This window comes from Vanacampus margaritifer, chromosome 7 (assembly GCF_051991255.1).
Source record: "Vanacampus margaritifer isolate UIUO_Vmar chromosome 7, RoL_Vmar_1.0, whole genome shotgun sequence".
NCBI classification, from domain to species: domain Eukaryota; kingdom Metazoa; phylum Chordata; class Actinopteri; order Syngnathiformes; family Syngnathidae; genus Vanacampus; species Vanacampus margaritifer.
The window spans coordinates 10,807,296-10,833,096 of record NC_135438.1 but is presented as its reverse complement, the minus strand read 5'-3'; the positions used below and the strand labels follow the sequence as shown (position 1 = coordinate 10,833,096).

The 25,801-nt window shown below is 40.8% G+C and overlaps 1 protein-coding gene across 3 annotated transcripts in view; it reads right to left on the bottom strand.

Moving 5' to 3' along the window:
- kdm4c (lysine (K)-specific demethylase 4C) overlaps positions 1 to 25,801 on the bottom strand; it is a 30,733-nt gene continuing 4,932 nt past the window's right edge. Inside the window, exons 5-22 of one of the 3 annotated variants that reach the window (XM_077570047.1) lie at positions 25,441 to 25,634; positions 24,736 to 24,785; positions 24,330 to 24,433; positions 23,955 to 24,092; positions 23,047 to 23,240; positions 22,660 to 22,898; positions 19,491 to 21,436; positions 19,306 to 19,417; positions 17,837 to 18,027; positions 16,475 to 16,706; positions 12,539 to 12,615; positions 12,163 to 12,218; positions 11,929 to 12,037; positions 6,076 to 6,270; positions 5,549 to 5,719; positions 3,684 to 3,803; positions 3,056 to 3,148; positions 1 to 999 (exon numbers count right to left, since the gene is read on the bottom strand). In XM_077570047.1, the coding sequence (XP_077426173.1) occupies positions 859 to 999; positions 3,056 to 3,148; positions 3,684 to 3,803; positions 5,549 to 5,719; positions 6,076 to 6,270; positions 11,929 to 12,037; positions 12,163 to 12,218; positions 12,539 to 12,615; positions 16,475 to 16,706; positions 17,837 to 18,027; positions 19,306 to 19,417; positions 19,491 to 21,436; positions 22,660 to 22,898; positions 23,047 to 23,240; positions 23,955 to 24,092; positions 24,330 to 24,433; positions 24,736 to 24,785; positions 25,441 to 25,634 (4,362 nt within the window). In that variant the 3' untranslated portion in view covers positions 1 to 858. The remainder of the gene's footprint in view (positions 1,000 to 3,055; positions 3,149 to 3,683; positions 3,804 to 5,548; positions 5,720 to 6,075; positions 6,271 to 11,928; positions 12,038 to 12,162; positions 12,219 to 12,538; positions 12,616 to 16,474; positions 16,707 to 17,836; positions 18,028 to 19,305; positions 19,418 to 19,490; positions 21,437 to 22,659; positions 22,899 to 23,046; positions 23,241 to 23,954; positions 24,093 to 24,329; positions 24,434 to 24,735; positions 24,786 to 25,440; positions 25,635 to 25,801) is intronic. The other 2 variants (XM_077570048.1, XM_077570049.1) reach the window with 2 other exon arrangements.

Below are 25,801 nucleotides of genomic sequence, written 5' to 3'. Positions count from 1 at the left end.
TTGTCAATTAAAAAAAACATTTTATTTTGCTTTCCTTACAGCAGTTAGCAATAGTTCAACTATAGCAAGCACAAAAATAAATACAAATTTAAATAATTTCAACAGTAAATTTCATTCAACAGAGTAGCATTTCACGTAAAATCAGGTGCACACGGCCATGGCTCCCTGTCTGTCAAAAACAATCACTATGTTTTGCAGAATTCTTAATCTCAATGTGCACGTATTTTTGTCAAGATCAAATCAGAACGGATTAATAAAAAAAAAAATATTGAAGTGACAAACAATAAGAGCAGAGAGAAAGCCATGGTGGCGCAGCTAAGCGACAGTGTTAAACATGCGAGGGAAGACGGTGACACACGAGGGAAACACTACAGGCAAGGTGTAGAACTGTTCAAAAACCAAAATTTAGAAATAACAGACCTCCAAAAACCTACCATGGGCAAGCTGTTTAGGAAAACCACTTTACATTTCTTATGAAAAAGAAAAACTTGTGACAAATGTCAAGTCACAGTTTGCTTCTTCTTTTTTTTTTTCTCCCTGACGGATGTGAAAGCAGATGGAGGCAACGGAGGAGACGACGTCCTCTAGTAACCTCTTCCTTAAAGTCCAGCAGGCCAATCGCAATGCTCCTCCAACAATCCATGTAGAATTTACAAATGCATTTGAAGCATCTCTTTCTGTCCACTTTGCTGGTCACAAGCAAATCTGGGAAATAGTTTACAGTCCCAAAAATATAATCTCAAGCACGCACACACACTCACACACACTCACACACAAACCTATGCATCGATGGTGACCTCAGTGCATTAATTTGTCTCTGTCAGCCCCTCATCGCCTTTCTTTCCCTTTGTGTTGCTCCTACGTGCTCTTGGCAGTGGCACGGAGGTCCGGCAGGGCCACGTAGTCTTTCTGGAAGCGGGAATTGGGAGTTCGCTGCCGTTTCCTCTCCCCTTGTGTGGTGAAAAAGGCGTCCTGGAAACGCATGCTAGAGGCTGTGGACTGGGAATGGCGGATATGGAAGGGAAGCTTTAATTAACCTGTCATGTTTTCAAAAAATAAATAAAAATACAGTGGAACCTCTGAGGTCAAGTTGTTTTGTTCTAGGGCAACAACCCATTTTCCCTAACAGAAATAACATTTCCACACATGAAGAGGGGTGGCTTGCGCGCATGACTGGACAGAAATGTCCAGTAATTACATCTTCTAATAGCTCTTTGACTGCCAAAAACGTTAAATAACGTTTAGTAAAATCCTATGGAGGAGTGCCAAAGACGTGAAAAGACGTTTGTTTCAAAACAGAGGTGAAACTAACCATTTTCTATTGTGGATTACTCAAAAACGGAATAAGGTAGAAACAAACTTTTTTTTTCTGATGAAAGATGAGAGTCCAATCTTTCATTTGGTAGTATGTGTGTTTCCATAGTCCAAACACATAATTTTCTATGGACCTTGAAAGATCAGTCAAAATGCTTAAAATCGGCTGGCACCCACGGCATCCCTTTTCTGAAAACGTCTGGCAGTCAAAGAGATAAAAAGGAAGCAAAAAATAATCATTTTAATCTGTTGTGTGGGTCGGCAATCTTCAGTGGGATAGGCCACTTTACCAGACAGGCACCCATTGCTAATGCTAACAGCTAGCTGCTAGCCACTAGCATCTGAGTTTGGGCCGTACCTTACAATGACATCGTAATTAACTAGTAAAAGTCTACTAAGGCTATTTGTATTACCGTCATTGTATTTGATAAACTTTATTGTCTAATCTTTTATTATTATTTATTAACTTTATTTATTTTAAGTAAGTCTTAGCATGTTACGTTGAGCATGTTTCCAGCTTCCTTGACGAGTCTGAATGACGTTGTCAGGACAAAAAAAAAAATCCTGTATCATTAATTTGAAGACTAATTTCACCCCAAGTTGCCAAAATGCTCCCATACATGCGACTTACGTGATCCACAAGGGCTTTCAACTTCCTCTGCTGCTGCTATTATAGTGAATGTGGACCGTGGATGTTGCTTTCGTGTGAATGCGCACTTTGTTTTGTTCTGTTTTTTTCACCAACCAATACGCGGACCGTGCGCGATTCAAACCATGGGGCCTATCCAAACCAATCACTGATCAATGATGATCCATTGCACTAAATATTAAATATAGTTCCATTTGGAACTGTACCACTAAAACTTTGTACGGTGGTACTTCGGAGTTTGAACATAATTCGTTCCTGCGAAGTGTTCAAAGTCCGTATTGTTCAACCTCCGAAACATTTTTTCTCATAGGAAATAATGTAAATGCAATTAATCCGTTCCCAAGCACCAAAAACAGAAAATTCCTTTCTTAATTTCCATTTATGTTTTTTACATTTACCTCCTGTACAGTATTTAAACAATAAAAAAATACCTTACCTTTTTTGTTGCGGTATGATGGCATCAGGTGATGATAAATGCTATGTTAATGCTTGCTTTAGTTCAGTGCTGAGTTTGTGTATTTTACATTGTGCATATTGTTAAACTACTAAGCGGTCCTTGCGCGCGTTGTTTAACGTCAGGTACGTTGTTAAACAGCTAAGAGGGGGTCCTCGTGCCAGTATTTACAGAAGTAGTCACGTTAGTTACAACTGTGCGATAATCTCCTTCCTAATTCCACTGTGGTTCGTAGCACTGTATGTTTTTCTTTGCTGCCACTGGCACTGTTGTCTTTCTTTGGCAGAAGAAAATTATCGAGGAAAAATCAAAATGCACTCGCATTATGGAGCACCTCCGGGAGTATTCACGCTCTGAATGGAAATGAGCAGCGCATCGTCTCAACTACCGCAACGTGAGCATTCGGCTTCGCCTGGCTTCACTCGTTTATCCGTTTTCAAGGTACGTTCGGCTTAGCTTGCTTTGCTTGGGTGTTCAAACTCCAAAAATGAGTTCTGAGGCATTTTTTACTCCGATTTTTGGGTTGAAGTCTGATTTGTACGAGTTCCGAGACGTTCAAACTCCGAGGTTCCACTGTATTATGTTTGATGCCATAGGTTCCACTGCATTATGTCACACCGTGGAATTGTAATACTTACAAGTCGGCGCTTCACCTTTTTCGGCAGGTCTTCGTCCAATGTATAGACGTCGTCCCGTTTTGCCAGCACCTGAGAGCCGTCCTCAAATTCCACCTGACACACACACAGATAACAGAAGTGGTCGTGGTCACCAAGTGAGAAGTGAAAAAGAAAAATGTGAAACTATGCGACGCTGAAAAGAAGTCCTTAAACTAACTTCTTTAAAGGAATCTCAACTTATGCGAGCGAGTGCGTCACGGATGCATTAGCGCATAACTAACGTTTGACGCCCAGCTGGACTAAATAAAGCTTTAAGTGGGGGGCCGCACGACTCGGAGCCTGGTGAATATTTCAGAGAGTCTGAATAATGCACATCGTCACATCCTTCTCATCCTCGGCTTTTCTCTTCCCATCAGCGCTCGCTAGCCTTCGCGGCGTTGGCGCTTTCATTCCGAGCTTCGGCGTCTGCTGTCTTTTCGCTCACACGGACGTGAACGTGCCGACGGAGTCACGATGGCTGCGATGTCGAGGGAGTTCGACTAGTTCGCAGGCACTCCCTCGACTCCGAGCGAGACACAACTTTCGCATTTGCAGAGGAAGTAAGAGGGGGAAGGTAAGTGTGTTAGTGGGTCACTTGGGCGCGTCATACCTGGCACATATAGGACACGTTGGATCCCAAATATTTGGCACCGTAGAAGAGCCCGTCGGGCCATTTCACTTGAACGGCTTCTCCGACTTCGGGAGGACCCAAGTTGGCACAATCTCTGCTCTAAAAGTACGGACACAAGTTAACAGTCAGTACCTGCGAGTGCTTGTAATAATATGCTGGAACATTCTGACTAGACATTTATTCCGTGAGATGTTCTGGGTTAGATGGGAATGAGAATTTGCCACTTTGGGACAACTTGTCAGTTGAATAATTTTTTTAAAGTCACACACAATTTAAGTTAAATCACCTTCCTAAAGGGCCGAGACCTCACAATCCCTAAGGATGTATTTACAAAGCCGGGCTAAGTGCCTATTTCAGATTTCATGCCAATTTTTGTCTATCTTTATGTACATCATAGAACATGCAACAGGATAAAACCAAATACAGAAATAACATACAATATCCCTCACTGGTTTATGAAATAATTTATATTGGGACGAATGCCTCTATTGTAATGCTCTTTGGAGCAGAAAATTAAAAAGAAAACCAACCAAAAGGAACGTGGACTCTGAACAAAGAGGTTAATAAAAGTGTTTGAATTGAAATTGAGGGTGGTGGTATGCATGGTGAGCAGAGAGCAGAAATATGGTGGGGAACTTCTTTTGACAATTTGTCACAATTTACAATGTTTAGGGATGTTCAATAACACTTTTTTGTTCAGACCAATACCAGTAACCAACTCTTCAGTAGTGACTGAAACCGATACCCAGCTACTCTATATAACCTATATATACGAAATTAGACAAAATAAAGTGTGAGGTGCAGCTGTGACCGTGAATCACCTTCTCATTACGCCTTTTGCATTCATAGTTGAAGTTTTGTTGTTGTTTGTTTTACATTGTACATTTTATTAACTGGGTTGGATGTATTTTCACTTAAGGGGAAGTCAAACTTTAACATTTCTTGAGAATAATATGTTATATGTCACCTCACAAGTCTAAACATGACATTCTGATTAATATTACATTTGTTGAATATGAGTTGTGAAGCAAAATGCAGCCATTTTTATCCATTTTAGGGGGCGGCCATTTTGCCACTTGCTGTCGACTGAAGATGACATCAGAGTTACTGAGGGCTCAGGTAACAACCAATAGCAGCTCAACTGTTTTCTGAAGCTGAGCTGTGATTGGTTTTTACCCAAGACCTGAGCAACTGTCATGTCATTTTCATAGCAAGTGACAAAATGGCCACCTTCTGATACGACTGATAAAACGTGCTGAATTTTGCTTCTCAACTCATATTCCACTAATGCAATATTAACCAGAATATTGTATTTAGACCAGTGGGGCTGCGTAGAACACATTATTGTCAATAATTTTGGGGTGTGGCGACTTCTCCTTTAGTGAATGGTAAGATTAAGAATGTTATAAAGTTACTTGAAAATTGCATTAAGAGTTAAGTAAGGTTATAACGGTGTTTGCTTAAACAGATTTGTGGAAGCCTATTTTGGACTATCCGCTGATTACATCCCCTCACAAAACTATACGTAACTGGAGAGCTTTTCTGGCTGAAGTCTCACTTTCTCCCTGTATGGAGCTTGTATGTTCTCCTTAAGCCTACGTGGGTTCTCTACGGGTACCCCGGTTTCCACCCGCATTCCAAAAAAAAAACATGCATTGTAGGTTAATTGAACACTTTAATTTGTCCCTAGGTATGATTGTGAATGTGAATGGTTGTTCATCTATGTGAGCCCTGCGATTGGCTGGCAACCAGTTCAGTTCAGATAAAAGATGGACAGAATCGTATGTAGTTTCTAGAAGGAGTCAATCGTTCCAAACGTGGACTTCATTAAAACACATCCTCACCACTATGTCCTCGGGGTAGGTATCATTGGAGAAGGAGCCATCATCAAACATGACCTCGTAGAACATCTGGGAGGTGATCTGCGTGACCTTGGAGCTGTAGTAGCGCAGGTTCTTGTGCTTGGAGATGACCGTCTGACCCAGCGTGATGGACGCTTGAGACGCCCGGTGTTTCTAATCAAGAGGGGAAGCCAAAAGAATAGTGAATAAATGGACCATTATAGTATCTTGAAAAGTTAACTCTGCTATTGTGCAATTAATTTGTATTTGAGGGGTCAATACTAGGTTACATTCAAATTTCAGTCAACCATAAATAGAGGTTTGTTTCTGTGTTCGTTTCTATGAACTGACCTTTCGAGATAAAATAAAATAAATTCATCATTCGAACAAAATTTCTAACAATTTCTTACAATTTCACTCTTTTTAGTTAGAAAGGACACATGTCCCAATACTTTTGTCCATTTGAATGATGTTTGTGTTGTCACGCCTGTGCTAAATGAGCAGCAGGTAACAGCTGTCCTACAACTTACAGCCGAAGAGCTCCGCGATAGGTGTCTATGGCAGGTGATTGACACCACATACGGCCAATCGTCAGGCTCCATGACAACCCCGGCGGCATGGCCACAGGTCACATGAAAAGAGGTGGGGCAGCGGCCACACGAGCACTGGATGCACGGACCCGCCTGCCGCTTCCCCGCCCAGCGCTTACGACAATAGATGCACTTCTGTGAACACACACAGAGCACAGCACGCCGTCAACACCAGGCAGTGACTGAGGCCGACCAGCTCATTCCGTCGTATTTATCTTATATACCAAGAAAAAAAATTCATTAGGTCAGCCAATCAAAATGTAAAGCCAATCCCAATGATGTTGGGATGTTATTTACAAATCATGTTCAAATTATATTTAATTGAATAAACTACAAAGACCAGATATTTAATGTTCAAACGTGATAGTTTTTCGCAAATAATCATCACCTTAGAATTTTATGGCTGCAACACTTCATAATGCTCCACACATTTACAATGAGAGACAGGTCTGGACTGCAGGCAAGCCGGTCTAGTAGACCGTATATACCATCACAGATGCTGGCTTTTGAATTTTGCATCCACAACATTCCAGATGGTTCTTTTCTTCTTTGACCCGGAGGACACGACATCCACAATTTCCAAAAACAGTTTGAAATGTGGACTCGTCAGACCACAGAACACTTCCACATTGCATCACTCCAGCTTAGATGAGCTGGAGCCCAGAGAAGCCGTCAGCGTTTTAGGTGTTGTTGATAAATGGCTTTTGCTTTGCGTAGTAGAGTTTTAAATTGCACTTACGGATGTAGCATCAAACTATATTTTACTGACATTGGTTTTCTGAAGTGTTCTTGAGCCCATGTGGTGATATCCTTTGCACATTGACGTCGGTTTTTGATACAGTGTTGCCTGAGGGATCGAAGACCACGGGTATTCATTGTTGGTTTTCGGCCTACATGCAGTGATTTCTTCAGATTCTCTAAACCTTTTGATGATGATATGGACCATAGATGATGAAATCCATAAATTCCTTGTAATTGTACATTGAGGAACATTGACCTTGAACTGTTAAACGGCTATTGAACCTCACCTCATCTTTGCTTGTGAATGACTGAACAATTCAGAGAAGCTATTTTTATACCCAATCAAGGCATGCTCACTTGTGGGATGTTTGATGAGCATTCCTCAAGTTCTCAGTCGTTTTATGCCACCTGTCCCAGTCCTTTTGGAACATTGCAGCCGTAAAATTCAAAAGTTAAATATTATTAGCCAAAACCAAAAAAGTTTCAGTTTGAACATTAAATATTTTGTCGTAGTGTATTCAAAAATATATTATAAAAAATATATAATGAACGTGATTTGCAAATCATGGTACAGTATTCTGTTTTTCTGTTTAACACAATGTCCCGCCATCATTGAAATTGGGTTTGTACAAATCTGATTGACAGTCAACTTGTACTTAAATTTAATTCAGTTTACAAGAAGACTGCATCTTAAACCCGTCATGTTACGGAGTCCTTGTGATGCACCTAAAACATCATCAACAGTGTGGTCTTTGGATTGGGCTCAACGCCTGCTTTGCATTTCATTTGCGAGTGCTCGAGAATGAGCAACAGAAATAACAAATTAAAAGACAATAAAGTGAGTCAGCTTGCGGTCGTGCCTAGAGTCTCTAACGTCATTTTAAACCACACTATACATAAACAAATGGATGAGAATCGAGCGGAAATGCTGTCCGCACAAATGTCTTGTTCCAGCGTTACAATCCAAGGAAAAGCCCCAAATAAGAGCAATCAGATGACATCATCTGAGGTGACCACAACCATCCGGCGCAGCAGTGTTTACACACACAAATGCTACCACCATGCAACATGTGCACAAACACACTCGCACCTACTGGCCACGTTCGTGGGCTAAACAGCCCATCAAGTCCAAACCCGTCACTGTGGTAGTTTCCGCTCTCCTCAAATCATCCGCTCTCCCACTAAGGGGGAAAAAATGACGACATCCTGCCATTATAGCCCTGCTGGCTACCTCTGTTAGAATGCATCCCTTCTCAGTCCATTTCCTTCACAACCAACTACTTCTTTAAGCCATAGCTGCCGTGTCTCAAGGTGCTGTTTCACATCCCTTGATATTACTCATTAACTCATTTCTAAGGAACACTTATATAAATATGCATGTGTTGACAATAAATTAAAGATAACCTATATAGACCACGATGAAGTCAGTGGAGTTGATGAGCCAAATGGGAATTAGCTGGCTAGTAAATATGTAAATGTGGCTTCCCTAATGACGCATCACGTCACTTAATCAAATTCATGGCACTATGCGATCAGTCCAGAATGTTCCGCAAATACATCTTTTTAAAAAGGACGTGGAAACGCAAATCTCTCAACACGTTACACAACACTGCTCAAACTAATGAAGACAAGCACTCTAGAAAATGTACGGATGAAAGGATTCATCCAGTTAAAGGGTCAAACTGTCAACAGTATAACCTTAATTAACTGTACGGGCGTAGTTAACCAATATACACTAAGATAACTTAAGAGGAAGTCTACCCCCCAAAATAATTCTTAATATGTTCTATGCAGCCCCACATGAGTAACACGACATTCTGATTAATATTACATTCGTCGAATTTGAGTTAAACCGCAAAATGCAGTCGTTTTTATCAATATCAGAAGGCGGCCATTTTGCCACTTGCTGCCGAGTGAAAATGACATCGTAGTTGCTCAGCTTCAGAAAACAGGTGAGCTGTGATTGGTCTTTGCCTGAGACCTGAACAACTGTGTTGTCATCTTCAGTGGCAAGTGGCAAAATGGCCGCCCCCTGAGATGGATAAAAACGGCTGGATTTTGCTTCATAACTCATATTCCACAAATGTAACATTAATCAGAATGTCATGTTTAGAGTAGACTAGTGAGGTCACACATACAATATTATTGTCAAGAAATGCTTAAGGTTGACTTCCCCTTTAAAAGTCACTTAAAATCCAACATCCCAAATAGCAAGAACTAAATTGTGTGTTCATTGTAACAGACTGTGTGCGCTGGCAAAATGTATTAAAAATGGTGGCGACAGCCATGTTTATAAGATGGTTTTACGCTTAGGGTGGCACTGATGTTTTCACCATGAAATATTTGGGAGAGCACAGCAAGCACAAAATGAAGCTTGAAGTGATGGAATTGGAAGTGCTAGTGGAAGAGGCAAAAACAAATATTACTGAGTTACACATAACAAATCGATTTCAATTATTTTGAGGAAGTCTGCAACCGCATAAAAGCCCAAAAATCTGAACTGTACCAAATTAGGAGGTTCTGGCAGTTGAAAAGATTTTTCTTCTATGAATAATAATATTCATCTTGTCGCAATCCAATTGCTGATTTAAATTACCGGTAGTCAAACTCAAGTGTGTTGATGCAAGGATCAGAAGGTCCTAAAACCAGACAGACGACTCTAAAAAGTCTTTTTTTTTTTGCTTTTTGTAAAGGTTGCCCAAAACATCACATAAATGCTTACTTTTTATAAAATGTTGACCTTCATGCGTTTTGTCTTATTAATGTGGTCTCCTTTGCACATCTATTTCTAAACAGGACGTCCGCTGCGTGCTTGCTTGATGACCAAGTTGGCCTACATTTCCCGAGGCCTTTTCCCACACCTCCTCCATTATGGACGGCTGTGCGCCGCCGCTGCCGCGCTCAAGTGCTGGCCAGAGCGTCTCGTCTACCTATTGAAGCCAGCGTGACAAGATTGTGACTGGCGTGCGACCAATGGCGTGTCTGGAAGAGGCCATAATTGTCTATGAGCAGATGTGTATCAGCGTGAAGTAAATGTTGGAAAAACAATGTGCATGAGACCTCAAAGTAGTGTGAGAAACATTAACGTGGTCTTATGTTTGAGCATTGGCATAGGAGCCTAACCCACTTTGTGCGATGCTTGTGCCATCTCTAGGGTGTATTCGGGTGGTTGTGTTGAGCCATGCGTTAAGAACATTCCCACAGTAAATTATGGATGTGTGCGGGTGCGCTCCTGTGTGTGTGTGTTGTGTTACAGTAAATTATGAATGTGGTGGGGCGCTACGGGGGCAACGGGTCCAGTGCTGGCCTCAAAACACTTGGCTCATGGAGGATTTAGAATGAACAAGACTAAACAAAAGAAAGGTATAACATCCATAATTTCACTGCACTTAATGAAGTAATATGCAGGGATATGGCCGTAAAGTATCATCTTTATGTTCATGTTAACAGGCTTGTCTTGGCATTTGCGGTCAAAACAGGACATTGGTATTTCCGAAGTGCACACTAACAAAACAAATGCAGATTTGCACATTGAGATGATTACATTAGTCACTTATGAGCAGTCATCGCCATGGGGACCTCAAGACCGCCAACTACACCCCTTGTCTTTACATAAGCAATGGCGCTAACATTGCAGCTCTTTTGTTGTTGTTTGTTCATTATAATATGGTCGAACCACTGTACAGTATGTCAGGGAATTAAGCAGATTTAGTTCTTATTTTGTCCTTCTAGGATGAGCGTCAGTGCTAACATGAGTGTCCACTTGTAAACAGTACTTGGGCAGACTTATAGCTAGCACCTAAAATGATCAGCCAATGCTGAATTAAATTGCTAATTGAAGACATTTTATAATGTTGAGAAAAAAAACTGAGTATGCAAATGTGTCAGTATTTATACTAACTAAAATGTGAATAAATAAATAAAAACTGGTTCACTGCTGTAGTTTCAGGTAGGGTGACACTTTTTTTTTTTTTTACATCCCGTCCAGGCGCCCGGAGGGTTTTTATAAATTTATGAAAATGTCTGGTTTTCATCGCGCGACAAATGGGAGGCGGGCTGCTCCCAAATTGATCGTGAGGGGTGTTTGGGAAAAATAAAAAGGAGAGATTTGTGTGTGCATGTTATTGGTGTAAATATTAAAAAGTTGTTTAAGGAAAAAAGTAGGTCAGCAGTATGTATGTATGTACATCACTGTGTACGTTTTTTTCAGCTCACCGGTAGCACCTCTGCGCTCCTAAACCGGCAACGTGGTCATTGCCTCTGGATCGACAATCTCCTACCCCCAAAGAGAGTTCTGTTTTTTGTTTTATTTTCTACACATACAAAAGGAGGCATACATTTAAAAAATAATAATAAATTGAAGAAAACATAATGTATGTCATCTTTGAGAAAACTTTGAGTATCATTTAAATATCTGAAGGCCAGGCTGGGCTGAAAAAATGATCACTCTATTTCAGGTTATCTACACATAAACGACGTTACTGCCTTACGCTGAGGCAATTTCATTTTGTGTGATTAATGAATGCAAATCTGTTTAGATGCAAACAGCTTCAGCATTCACTTCTTTTTGTTTCTCTATCATTGTTCAATTGTACTTAAAAACCTTAAACTGATCTTTATATACGATAAGACTTCCTTTAGAGACTTCAAGCTGAAATGAGCAAGCAGGGTTCATCTTGGTTATCCACTTGAACTGAGGAAGGACCTCGCCAGTACCTTTTCTTTGTGTTGAGCTATCATGCCGCCCGGAGCAAAGGGCTAACTATGGTGGCAACATGTCAACTCTGCTGAGACACACTGCAGCTCTCTCATTAAGCAAACACACGTGCACGGGCAGATGCAAGCACACCAACACACACTTACGGACATTTGCACTAACACAACCCCCGCTCGCACCCACCAGTGGTTAATTATCTCGCTTTGATTGCGGGCATGTTCGTCTCACGCCGTTAATTGGAGCTGTGAACACTTCATTAATTAGACCAAGCCTGTCCCTTAAGGACCTGGGGAATTCCAGCGCTCGGTCTGTGTATGCCGGTGAAAGCTCCTCACCAGTTTGTATCGCTGCATGGGGATCCTACTCGTGTCAATGGGACCCCGCATGGCTTCGTTGCTGAACCTCGCCTCTGGCAGTGCTACTGCGCACATGATGTGGGCCCATCTACACACAAGACACACAGATTATTACACTGGTGTGATTAAGACACTTGAACACTTATTGTGCCCGTGCTCTGGGGATCAGAGATGAGTTTGCTGAGCTAATCACACAACCGAAGCTGGTCTCACTTGTCATTTTGGGTTTTCTTCAGCGCCCCGCCTCTGAGGTTACACAAACAGCATTCCTGAGGAAACATTAAGAGAAGACGAGAAAGCAAAAGAAGGTATTAACTCGGCTGCTTTCATGTGTGGCTCTCGGAGTCTGGTTCATGGAAAATAATTTCATGCTGAAAGGGATTCGCTTTCAAAAGGTTTAAAGCGTTATATCAAAAAGGTGCGCTCGCCGTGATTTAAGGCTTATTTTGTCAGGTAGCACACAGAATAAACAACATGCAACATATTTGTGAAAGGAGAGGTGAGTATTGACATAGGGTTTAAAAATGTCGATTGAAAAACAAAAAAAAACATCAATTGTCACCAAAGTGTTCATGTTAAATATGCTTACTGCTGTGAAGATGCCCTCAGCGCAGCGATCGCAGGACCACTGGTCACTTGAGTCATCCGCTGGAACACCATAGCAACCTAAAGGACGTTGGAATTATTCAAACTTGAGCTCCGAAATATACAATTCATCTGATATTGACTCACTGATTCAGTGTTCCTGTGAAAGGCTGCTCAGCTATTAATATTTAATTTCAGGGGATTTCCAGCAAGTCCACCCCCGCAATTTGCTGTTGGTTTAGAACAATGTCATGCCACAAAGTTGAATATACAGTCTTACCCCCAGAGAGCGAAATTCCCTCAAATGTTTTTAAAACATGATACTCAGAAGATGGCTATTGTGATGCAGCATTAACCCCAAATAATCTTTGCTTTTCTAATTCCCTTATGGCCCTTTTCCTTTTTCAGTGTTTGCGCTTTTGTATACTCCTGACTAACTCACTTATCTGTTTTTAATTGGAAAATGGGGCTGGTATCTTTTTTTAGTTGTGTGAGTCTTTTACAAAGAACAGAATACTTAATAGAGAATAGGAAATCAATTGCCAGACCCACTGACAGAAGAAAATAAGACATTGTTTCCTGAGACTTTGAAACGGTATTGCTCTATGCAAAAAATAAAAAAAATAAAAAGCAGGGCACGGCAGCCTCAGACGAAGCATGGATCGATGGCATCCAATTCAGAGGATTTTGGTGCAGTTAAGGCAACAATATGTGCAACAACATTTTGCTTTAAAATAACTGCTTCATGTTCATTTGGATGGTAAATTGAATATATAATATTATGCTGCTGTACAACACATTGCCACTTGTTATCCAAGGTTGAGTGTGTTATACTTTCACATTAGTGGTTCCCATTTGTGTGACGGATGTGGAATCAGTTCTGTGGTTCGACACTCCCCATTCGTCCTTAATTTTTTCATTTAAGTGTTTTCGTCGTTTTAATATACTAAGATATTAAGTGTATGGCAGACTAAATGTTAAAATGTTACTTAAAACCGTGCCTATACACATCAAGTTTTTAGGATGGTGGCAGGTAGTGCTGTGCGATATAACGATATATATCGTAGTGCGATATAAAAACAAATATCATACGAAACAAAATTCTACAAAGTGATGCAAGATTATACTTACGGTAAGAAAAGCTTTTATGTAGTACAGAGGAGCAAGTTTCAAATCCGACTGGAACTTCTTCACTGCCGTCAACACAATACAGGAACGCGGATTTTGGATGCAAGTTGGAGCGCTACTTTTAATACAAGTTGCACCTGAGTATAAATCGCAGCACCAGCCAAATTATGAAAAAAAGAATGACTTATTTTCTCTGTTTATTCATAAAATAAAAAATTTCAAACTATATGACTAAATTGCCAGTTATTTTATGCAATTTGAAGGAAAAATACTGTACTGAAAAACATGGGATATATATTAATTTGTTATCAGGATATAAAATTACTTATATCAGGATATAAAAGTTCATATTGCACAGCTCTAAAGACAAGAACTGATTCATGCAGTTTAGTTTCCTTAATTCCTTCATTTCATTTCCTATGGGCACAAATGTTTTTGAAAAGTAAATGAGGGTTAACTGTCAAACACTAAACAAAGACGCACATTGTGACAACGTGAAAATGTATGCAAACAACAACCACAGGGAAGAAAAAAAGTGGAACCTCACAGTGCTCTTGTTGGTTGTCTGATATATTTGATCTACATATCAGAGCTCTTCGCGTGACAAGACCCTACACCCCCAAACCCCAACTCCTCGCCGCAACAGCATGCGAGACAATATGCTTTCATTCATACAGTTTGGACTATGTAACCAATATGGAATGGCTGACTGACACAGCAAAAACATAAACAATATGAAAGCGGCCACATTGTGTGAATGTTGTTTTCTTTATTTTTGATCGATGTCCTTGGTTAGACATAGCAGAACAAATGTGTCATGAAACAACATAAGTGTTGGTGGTCTAAAAGAAAAAAATATTTTGGATACAAAATTTAAGCAAATGTGATTCCATTCAAAGCTAGAAGCTGCTTAAAATTCCACCACCACAGAGGATTTGGACAATCAAGCTATGGGGGAGGTTTTTTTATTTGTAATAAACAAAGTCTGTGTATGACTTTACATCTCTCTTCTTTTCCTCGCCTATCCATCACCAAACCACGCATAACGTCCAGTCTCACCTCTCTTTCCTTCCCAGAGATCACGTAACAACGGAGAGCGAAAGACGTTTCAACCCGTCCTTACTGATGGGTCTTGAAACCAACCTAGTGGTTTTGTCATCAGTGTCAAATGGCACGGAATGCAGTCCCACTCACTAACCACGCGCATGTGGAGCAACTTAACATGTGTAGAACACACAGTTGTGCAGTGGTGAGCTGCACACAAACACACCGCATAAGTAACACCTACACCCTCTAGGATAAAACATGAAGGGATCAACACTAGTGGCACGGCAGGGATTGAAAGCGACTTAAGGATAAGCTATGTCATTTTTTTTTGAGGTAAGGGGGATTCTAGGACGGGGACGAACATTTAGGGATCTTAAAAGTGCGTGTGTGAGTGCGCGTGCATGCCGACCAAATAAGGGCTTAAGATTTTTTGGAAGAATGTGTGTGGATTTGAGGAAGAATTGGATGGCAGTTAAAATGCGTGAGTGAAGGATTTGAATAATGCACTGTGCCTTGCGTCTATGTTTCAACATCGGGTACAGAGAGACTCTGGAGGTCTCCCACAGTGTGTGCGAAGGCTTCTCGATCTGACTTGGGAGCTTTTGGGCAGGAAGTATGGGAGGCGCAGACAGAGGATGCACCCTCGTTCCGTTGACTAGGGAAATAATATACTTTTAATCCTCAGAGCGGGGGTGGAATTTTGAGAAGAAATGATTCAGAGCTTAAACCCACTGACCCTCTAAGAAGCACAAGATGGAGAAACCAAATAACAATGTGTCCCAGTGGAGTAGGTGGCAAACAAACTAAAGTCTTGAAACTATTAACTGTACTTGCGGTAGAGCTGGGCGATATGGTAATATATATCGCCATTACGATAGAAACATTTTATCGTGCCCTTTCTTACCTATCGTCTCTATCGTCATTTGCACTCTTTTTAGACAAAGATGTCCATGCTGTATGCAGTATTAGAACGCTAAAGTATTATTTTTGTCATTATGCATGCACTGAGATTATCCAAGTGCCAAACAAAAGTAAGAACGACTTTTGCAGAAGAATTTACGTCTCCGCAACCTTTACGTCATTTAGTTTTACTTTGAGGCATCGTGTATGTGGCGTTTAACAGCACTTTGCCTGGATTTGCGACGCCACGCTGCTTTACGTTATTTAACACACGCGCAGTCTCACACACACGTAAGTCAGATGATGGAAGGGGAAGAAGAAGGCAAAACAGCGGCCCCTGAAATGGAAGACGTTGCATCTTCAACTCCACAAAAAGAAGCACTTGCACCGAAAAAAGGGGGTACATTTCTTGTTTGGTTGCATTTTGGTTTCACAAAGTCCAACGTGGAGCAGAAAACCAAACGCCAAACTTTGCACTTTGAAAAACATTTTTTTTGTTGCATTTTATTTATTACCGAAAATGCCTGAACTTTATTTTTTTATGCCTTATAAAAAATGTGTAGGCTACTGAGCCTCCTTTGTTTACATTTATAATTTTATATTGCAGCACTACTGGATTCATTTGTGACGTTCTGTTCAATGTCACTTACAAATAAAGTGTGAAAATGTAAGCAAAGTACGTTGCATAATTTTTTTTATGGAAGAACTGAAAATATATTAATATTGTGGTATATTGTTATCGTGATATAAAATGGCCCAAATTGTGATATAATTTTTTTTTCCATATCGCCCAACACTAACTTGCAGCACCTGTGTCTACTTTACAGCTCAGTCAGATCACACTATCTGAATATCTGATACATACTTGCATGTACTTGAAGACAGCACCCCTGGCAGGAGAGCAGAGGGGACGTGCCATCGTCCTGCAGCAGAGGATTGGTGGGAGTTGGAGGGCAGTTTTGCTCGCGGAAGGAAAAGCAGATTTCTGGTATCAGGGGCTTGGATTTCCTCGGACAATGCGCAGAATCCTCCCTGGAAGACGACGACTCCATTTCTTCTGCTGTTTTTAGGCTACCATCCTCTGCTTTGTCTTCCCCCTAGGATATGAAACCAGCTTGTGACGTTCTTCAGAGTTATATACAGGGATGTGATTTGACCAAAGTGAAATTATCTGAAAATTTAGCCGGGGGTCTGGGGGCCGCTGGCACCCAGCTAGGTCCAGGGTGAACTATCCCATATAAAATGGCAGTTTTAGTCAACTCAAAATCAGTCACATTCAAAAACATTGGACTGCCTTTGCTTTTAAAAACTATCACTGAGAATATCATCATATCTAACTAATGTGATTACTAAGTTAACACATAAATAATGTTGAAGAGTTCAAATTTCATGAACAAATAATTGTATCATGACCAAATGAAAAGTAACTCATATTAGAGCATACCACAAATGTCTTTGTTATAGCAGAAGATGTTATCTGTCGGAGTCATGTGCATACACAATGAACTACTACTACAAAAAAAAAAAATAATAAAAATAAAAATAAAAAAAATAATAAAAAAATAAAATCAAATTTTTTTTTTGGGGGGGGGGGAGATAAAAAAAGCGGAATTCCGCGAATTAGCGGAAAAATCACATCCCTGTATATAATTAAAATACATAACGTATTGGAATATATTTATGTGGGAAAAGTGTTAAAAGATACATTAGCATACTGGAACTATAAAAAATTATGACTATTTGCCTAGTACTCTTTAAGGTTGGGCAAATAAACCCCCTAAGGTCACTGAGAAATATTTTACTGTCATCCAGTGTGATATTTAATTCAAGTTCCAGTCCCAGGAAAGGAGGCAAACATTTTATTTTGGTTCATAAAATAGTATTAAAACAGTTTCATATGGGCTCCAATAGACTGTGTGTTGATTATGAATAATATAGACATTACAGGAAAAAAATCCACCCATGCTTTAAAAGGGCTAAAATCTATTGAAGGTAATATCTTCCTGTATGAAATAAAACTCTCAATGGGATTTTGGGAGGGGACCATTAAGTCCGACACAAAGTGATCTGTGCGTATTGATTTCTCTATTATCAGCTAAGTGACTACAAGTCAGAGAAGAGCTATATTTAAAGGTGCGCTAATGCATAGTGACCATCTTGCAATCAATGCACATGATAACGGACACGTCGGACACACGCGTGTATCAAGAGGGCGCCATCAGCTCACCTGATAGTAGGGCATAAAGAGTGTGCATACAGCACAATATGGCTCCATGGTGGCGGCATGAGCATTGTATTCCCTCTCCGCCGTAAAGCAGTTCTTCCTGTTTTGCCACAGGTAGATCAGCGGCCTCGCCCACGCTTCAATCTCAGGCTCATCGTCCTCATCTACGAGGCTTGCTTCTGGGGGCTCGAAGTCTGGGCATGTGGACATTGATCATTGTGTGAGGATTTATCTATTCGGGTTCAGCCAGTAGAAGTCAACCCCAAAATATTTTTGGGAAAATAATGTTCTATGCAGTCTCACTATTCTTAATATGCATTAGTGGAATATGAGTTAAGCAGCAAAATCCATCTGTTTTTATCCATGTCAGGGTGCAGCCATTTCGCCACTTGCTGTCGACCGAAGCGGATTGATGTCATCATCAATGTTGGTCAGGTCTCAACCAATCACAGCGCAGCTTCAGAAAACAGATGATCTCTGATCTGATTGTTGCCTGAGCCCTGAGCAACATTGATGTCCCCGAGATGGATAAAAATAGCTGGATTTTGCATCATATCTCTTATTCCACAAATGTAATATTGATAAGAATGTCGTGTTTAGAATAGTGAGGTCAGATATAACATTATTGTCAAGAAATGTTTAAAAAAAAAAAAGTCTAAACAGTTTTGTCGCTAAATCACATTCAATCCATTAGTTATGCTCAGAAATCTTTCCCGACATGACCCTGTATGACAAAGTAAATGACAAAAGGCTTCCACTGTCATCATAAAACAGGCTTTGTCAGGTGTGGTAATTTCATGGTAAAAATGTTGCGCAGGGATAAACAGTGAAGACGGCGGCTAAATGATTGATCCTTCAACATTAGCATGGAGATGAAGGATGTGATTGTGTGTGCATATGTGCATCCACAGTTGATCATCTAGGCTTCGGCTTCCAAACCATGAAAACAAATGGAGTATATATCACAAGGGTATTTTATTATAATGGGACGTAGAGGTAAATCTTTTTTGCTTAATGCACACATTGACGTCAGAGGGATCATTTGGGGAGACATAAAACGTGAAAAATGGGCTAAGGCGAGAAGGCAAATGGTTCGGTGGTTGTAAAAAGCCACACACAAATGCTACCTGGCATTACTTTGATTTCTTGTTCACAGCATTAAGAAAAAGTCTGTTCACAACTGAGGTAATTTCCTTGATAGCCTCACTACCTAAACAAAGGGAATGGTGTGCGCTATTATGTTGCTGATGTTGAATAATGATTTTTGGTCATCAAATCCAACTTGTCTTCCGGCTCACTGCAATGAACCAAAGAAGCCAAATGATGATTGTTTCTGGCTTGGTACCACCTGCTACGCAACACAAACCGCACATAAAGAATGAGCCCAACTTCTTGGCTTACATGGTTTCTGACTCTTTTGAAAGCAAAACCTCAACAGTACCTCAAAATGATTTAAGTGTGTGCGTACTGACCATCATCACTGGCAGCCTGGTGTTTGACCGCAGTGGGTACAGCCCTGGCAGTGGGTTTCCTGAGTGGGTGACGCCAGCTTTTAGTAGTCCTCTTTACTGACAGACCTGGGTACTGGCATGAACAGGATGGTGGATGGTAATCAGTATAGACATTTTGTGCAAGACTGTTTTGATAAAATACTCACAGCACAAACCTCCCCTGGTTCCAAGCCCGATTCATCACACTCGTAGTTACTTGGATCACTTTCCACCTCATCAGATGAGTCACTGCTACTCTCCCCACTGGCGCTGCTTTGCTGCTCTTCATCCTCATCGGACTCGTCTTCATCCGTATCCGACATCCCGCCTTGCTCGCCTCCTCCCATTACCAAAGGTGAAACGGCACCTACGGAGGAGTGCAGCCGTCCTTCGAGCTCCCTGCTTGGAGAGAGGGCTCCGTCGGATTCCGCTTCGTCGCTACAGAACTCCGCATCCTCAGCAGCAGTGACTGAGAGTAGTGAGGTGGGCTCAAGCTGAGCCCAAGTAAGAGGTCCGGCGTCGCCCTCTTGGCTCTCGCGCAATTCTTCTTCAGGGTCCTCCAGATGTGTGACCTCCTTGCACTGGGGTTGGGTCCACACGGTGTATGGTATGGGGTCATGGGTGAAATCACAGGAAGGTTCTGGTTGGAGGCTTTGGATGAGCACAGCTGGGGTCTGAGAGTTGAAGTTCCTCCAAATGTTGCTGGAGTCACAATTACCCTCGACGTGTGAGCTCTGCGACGTGCAGTGTGACTGAGAGTCGTTTTCTGCTTCTGAGCAACGGTGCTTTGGGATAGAAGGGGATGAGACATTATCAGTTGAGGTACCAGGCCCATAAGGGCCAACATTACTCTGACTTAATGCAATATCTGTTTGATCTTGGTTTGTGGAGATATCATTTGCTGCTAACTCTGCTAAGCTGGAATGTTGATCTATTAGGGGTGCAACGCTCTGAGCTAGTTGGTAGGAGGCCTCATTCTGTCCAATATTCCCAACCACTTCATTCTTTTCTGCACCTATTTCAGACATTAAAACACCTTCGTGAATGCCATCAGATGCTTTGTGGACGTCGTTACCAGATGGATGAGTCACATCGGTTTCTAACCTTGGCATTGCTGTGCTGTGAAAATTATCAGACGAATGTAAATGCCAGTCATCGATTTGTTCTGTGTGGGAAGATTCTTTGAGAATCCTTGAATCGGTCTCCTCCTGTTGAACTCCATGGGAGGGCCGAGTATCTCCTGACAGCTCCCGCTGGAGCACAGGTGCAAACTGGTGGGAGTAGGTGCAAGATTTTGAGATGGCAGGTAGCCCATCGTCAGCTGGGGTAAGGGATGGCATCTCTTGGGTCAGTACAGGGGGTAGAAAGCCGATTCCGTAAGAATCTACTGGCTCTGGAGTGAGGTGTGGCATGTCCACTGCACTCCTTTGTAGCAAAGGGGGGAAAAGACGTTGCTCACAACTGCTGTTTTCTAACACACAGTCATGGCTTGGAGAGGCAGGAGCAACACATGACGTGCAACTACCTCCCTCTGCTGGCTTAGGTTCTGTATCATAATCGACTTCTGTAGTGCATTGTGAGTGGATGTGTTTTTGGTCAGATGTGATTGGTAACTCTGGTTTAACAATTCCAGATGCTTTGTCCATGCTGCTGTTAGTGTTTGGTTCCGGGCTCGAAGTGTTTCCTATACACAATAGATTTGTTGTCTGAGCATCAGAATCAAGAGGACACAAGTCTATCTCTGTCTCAGTGGAGGTGCTTGTTGTGTGGGAAGAGGAGGTGAGCGTGGTGGTCTCCATGGGAGGGTCCATGGGAGAACAGTCCTGAGAATTTAAGAGGTCTTGAGGTTCAGAAGGGCAACGAGCTGACGTGCTCATTCTTAGATGCTTTTCAGATGGCTCAGAGCAATCTCTGAGTCCTTCAGAAGTCCTGTCATTGATCTGAGGCCTTGAGGGGTCTTGAGAGTCAGTCTCTGCCTTCAAATCGTGCTTTACTGAGGAGGGTGCAGACGGACTGGAACTAGACTGAGAGTGCGGGAGTTCAATGTTAGAGAAACCCAAAGTGTTGCCCTCGACTCGATTGACCTTGACCACACACATCTGCCTGCAGCGACCTGTAGATGGATAAGTAAGTTACATAAAATGAATTTGCAATTATGATGTGAACAGACACACTTTATCAATATAAAGGAAAACGAAGAAAGAAAACGTAGACGTAAACGTACCTAGAAAACATATTACTGTGATACCCAAAATTTAAAACAACTTCTGTTTTTCTATCTTTCCTCTAATGTTTTTGCATGTAAAATTTCTGACATTTTGGGCAATTTTATGGAAATAAAATAATGTTCTGCCGCTTTTCCTATTTTGGACGTTTTATGGTTATTTTTTGTCTTTTATGCTGTCAGTTTTCTGTTTTGGCAATTTTGTGAACAGTTTATGGTAATTCGAGGGATTTCTTCTTTTGTTTTTGGGTATTTTTATAGTAACTTTTTGAACATCTTCTTTCCTGTCTTCTTAAATAAATTTTCAGACCTTTTTATGGCAATTTTGTGAACATTTTATGGTAATTTTCGGGGTTTCTTCTTTGTTTTTGGGCATTTTACGGGTACAGTCATTTCTGGACTATAAGGCCACACATACTATAAACCGTGCTAGCTAAATTTGGGGAATACTCAAGTTTGTTACACATATAAGCCGCACCCAACTGTAAGCCGCAGGTGTTTTAATGTTACCGCACCAGGTTCCCGCTACTTTCTTTTCCACAATGAGGGCGCAAATTGTTTTGCTCTCGCTCTGTGTCTCCTACTGTATTTGGGCTCACTTGGTTTGGTTTGCTCTGCCTGGCGCTCTTGCGCTTCCTTTATAGTGTGCCCCCTTTATAGTGCGCCCCCTTGTGATCTGATGGATAAGCCACACCTTTGTATTAGCCGCAAGGTCGAATGCATGTGAAAAAAGTAGCGGCTTATAGTCCAGAAATTACTCTACTTTTTGAACATTTTCTTTTCTGCCTTTTTTATTCAATTCTTTGACATTTTTAGCAATTTCATGGACATTTTATGTTATTCTGAAATATCCTATGAGATTTTAATGTTCTGCTTTTCCTTTTTGGACATTTTATGATCACTTTTTTGACAGTTTTAGGTAATAAAAAAAAATCTTAAGAGTTTGGCAATTTTTTTTATTTAATTATTCTTTTTTTCATCATTAATTCATTTAAATATTATTTCATCTGAAAAAATAAAGATGAATAAGAACTTCTTTTTTTAGGGATCCAAAGGTAGCCACAGGAGAGGGACTAAAGAGCCACATGTGGCTCCAGAGCCACAGCCCTTACCAGAAAGCTGAAGAGAGTTCTGGTTGCGTCTCGACTCCCTTTTTCCGTGGTTCTCCTCCTCTTGCTCCTCCTCTGTCTTTTCTGATGTGCAGGGCGTTTCTTCGACAGACCGCCGCACTTTGGGCCCAGGCGGACCACACAGGCCTTTCCTCTTGCTGCTGCACAGAGAACTGCCATCAAGGCCAACAGGTTCCTCTGTGGTTCTGAGACGTTTTAAGCGCATTCGAGAGTGGTTGCCACTGTATGAGCAATGAAAACAACATTCAACAGGAAATACAAGAAAACAAATAACATACAAGTTCTACAATGCTCTGAAACTTAACAGAAATAATTTAAAAGCCCTCGCCACACAAATACCAAAAGTAACAGTGAAAAACAGAACAATACCTTTGATTAGAAGACTTTGCCTTGCAGCGCCCCTGCAACCAGCTTTGCAACTCAGGTGTTGTACTGGGGGTGGACAGTGTGTGGTCAATGGGCGCTGAATCTTTGCCCAACATCCAGTTGGCATAGCGGTCAGGCTGAAACCTCTTTACAAAAGGCTCCATGGATATTTTGACCATATCCTTACTGCAAGTACACTACAGGTGGAAAAGGGAATACACACAATTTGGCTTAACATAAAATTCAATTGGCATTTTAAAAAAAACCCTGAAACAATTATACTCCTCAAATAGTGAGTGTGCCATCCACTTAAAACAAATAGAAGCCTCTCTCAAATGCCTTTAGCATTTCTTTCTATTGCTCCATAGCTCTTTTTTTTTTAAAACTCCATTTCACTTGACCTAAATAAAATAATGGCAAGATTGTTTTTTTTTCTACCCCAACTAATGCATTGTGCACTATAAAAATGAAAAATTTCATAAACGGATGCTGATAAGAAAAAACAAAACAAAAAAGCACCACCCCCAAAAAACATTTGTATATATTAAAGGGTGAAACTGTAAATATATCACAAACTCTGTACTATAATACTAAATACTATAATCCAATTTTAAACTCATTCTAAAACATTACTCTTAAAAATAACTGGCTTACACATGCTTCAGCTTTTTAATAGCCACGTAACAGAGCAAAAACACCCTGGAATGTTACCTTAAAAACACGGCGCTAAACTTAGCTCCTCCCAATGGTGAATATATTACTTAAACATACATCCTTAACACAATTACTGCTTTTCTACAAGTCAGGCTTTGGGTGCCATTTTGTAGCATCTTGGGGCATTAAAGAAACCAGCCTAAAAACTGTGAGCTACAATTACTGCTGTTCTATGGCAATCACAACTGATTTGATACCTGTGTGGCATTTTTGCCATATTCTATCCACCGTATGGTTGCAAAGTTGGTTGACTCGGCACAATTGAAACCATGATTGAAGCCAGCGTGATAGCCATAAGGGAAGGTGATCATGAACTCTCCAGCCTCCTGCGTAATCTGAAAGTTGGAATTTGAGAGTGGGGAAATAGTAAGAGGGGTGCAAGAAAACATAGTGCTATTTCTTTTTAAAGACAAATGAAAGGAAATAAATACATGACATGAAAATAAGCCACTGCTGATATATGCACTCAAAATAGGCATGGCTCCTTTCAGTGGCAGGAAAAGCTGCTTTCTAAAGTTCCGAAGTATGAATTTTAATGGCAAGAAAGGAGTGGTATGGAGAGTAATTTTCACCTTATTAAAAGGAATGCCATACTTCTTCAGCACAAAGGGTGAGATTAGAGTCATCTTGTGACGGAGAAACGCCTCACATCCCTTGAAGCTATTAGGAAAGAAACCTGATAACACACATGAAACACGCATAAAATTAACACACTTTACTGAAGAAAGAGCTTTACTTTGGAATGCTGTACCAGATTTAAACACATACAATTTAAATTGACACTTGGATTTCAGAGCAATGACCTTTTGAATGTTGTTTAAACGAGAATAAATCACTTTCTTTCCAAAATTACCCAAAATACTGGCATGCTAATTCAAACTTTTTTTGCATTGTTTAAACGTACTGAAACTGTTATTCAATCTTCACTTAATGACTTCAGACACTTAATCTATAAGTAGAATCCAAATGAAAATGTACCAGTAGCCAAACGTTCCAGTCTCTTCCCATGCTCAGGGGGGATGGCATACCTATTAGGCAAAAGACAGAAAATTATCGTGGCTTTCACAAAACTCTCAATACTGAGAATTTGTGTATGTTACAGAGTAGACAGGAGAAAGAAGCATTGTTAATGCAAGACTGCCATCTAGTGGAAAATAAATACAAAAACGCAGGAGAATTACCTCACCTTCGCCACCAATTTTAATTTGAAGTAGATATTGAATGCTAAAGGACACAACAGCAATGTTTCAATGTCATTTTACCTACTTTTCTCAATCCACGGGTCAAAATATTTAGTCTTTATATAAACCTTCCGACACACATTGACCCAATGTTTCTGCCTGAGCAAAGAGCAGCAGCCTGATCAATAGTTATTTATAACATTGAATCAACTTAATCTAAGATGCATTGGCCTTTTTTATTTTGATTAGTGGCACTATTTGAATGTAATGGCCTAATTTTATTTATTTGACAGAATTAAACAAGCGTAAAAAAAACGAGCATTGTGGCTACCCCTGGGTTAATAAGTAGGTGGTTGGGAAATTGAAGTGGGTTACACATTGTTGTGAAGGTTGGAATGGTGGCCACTTGGTTGTAAAATAATTAGTGCTGAACTAGATGGCAATCTTTTGTACAAAGTGCTTTTTCATTTGTCCGTCCACGGCACATAAAGCACACACTAACCACGACTTTGGCTCTCCAAAGTGAAGGTAGTTGATGCTGTACAGGTCCATATCTTCTGTGTGCCAGGAGAAGGTTGTTTTCCACATGCCAAAGTACAGATATGGAGTGTTGACACCCTGGATGGACACACCGCAGTCCTCCTCGATGACGTCCAATATTGAGTTCAGGTGCCCAACGTTCCATTCTTCCACATCCTTAAGAATTAAAACACAGGGAGACTGATTTTACAAGATTCAAAGTTAAACATGTTCAAGTCTACAGAAGTAATAATGTCACCTACTAGATGAGGGACCAATATTTCCAATATGTGCTGATTCTGTTTTATAAAATCACAGTGAAACCTCTAGGATTTCCTTACAGT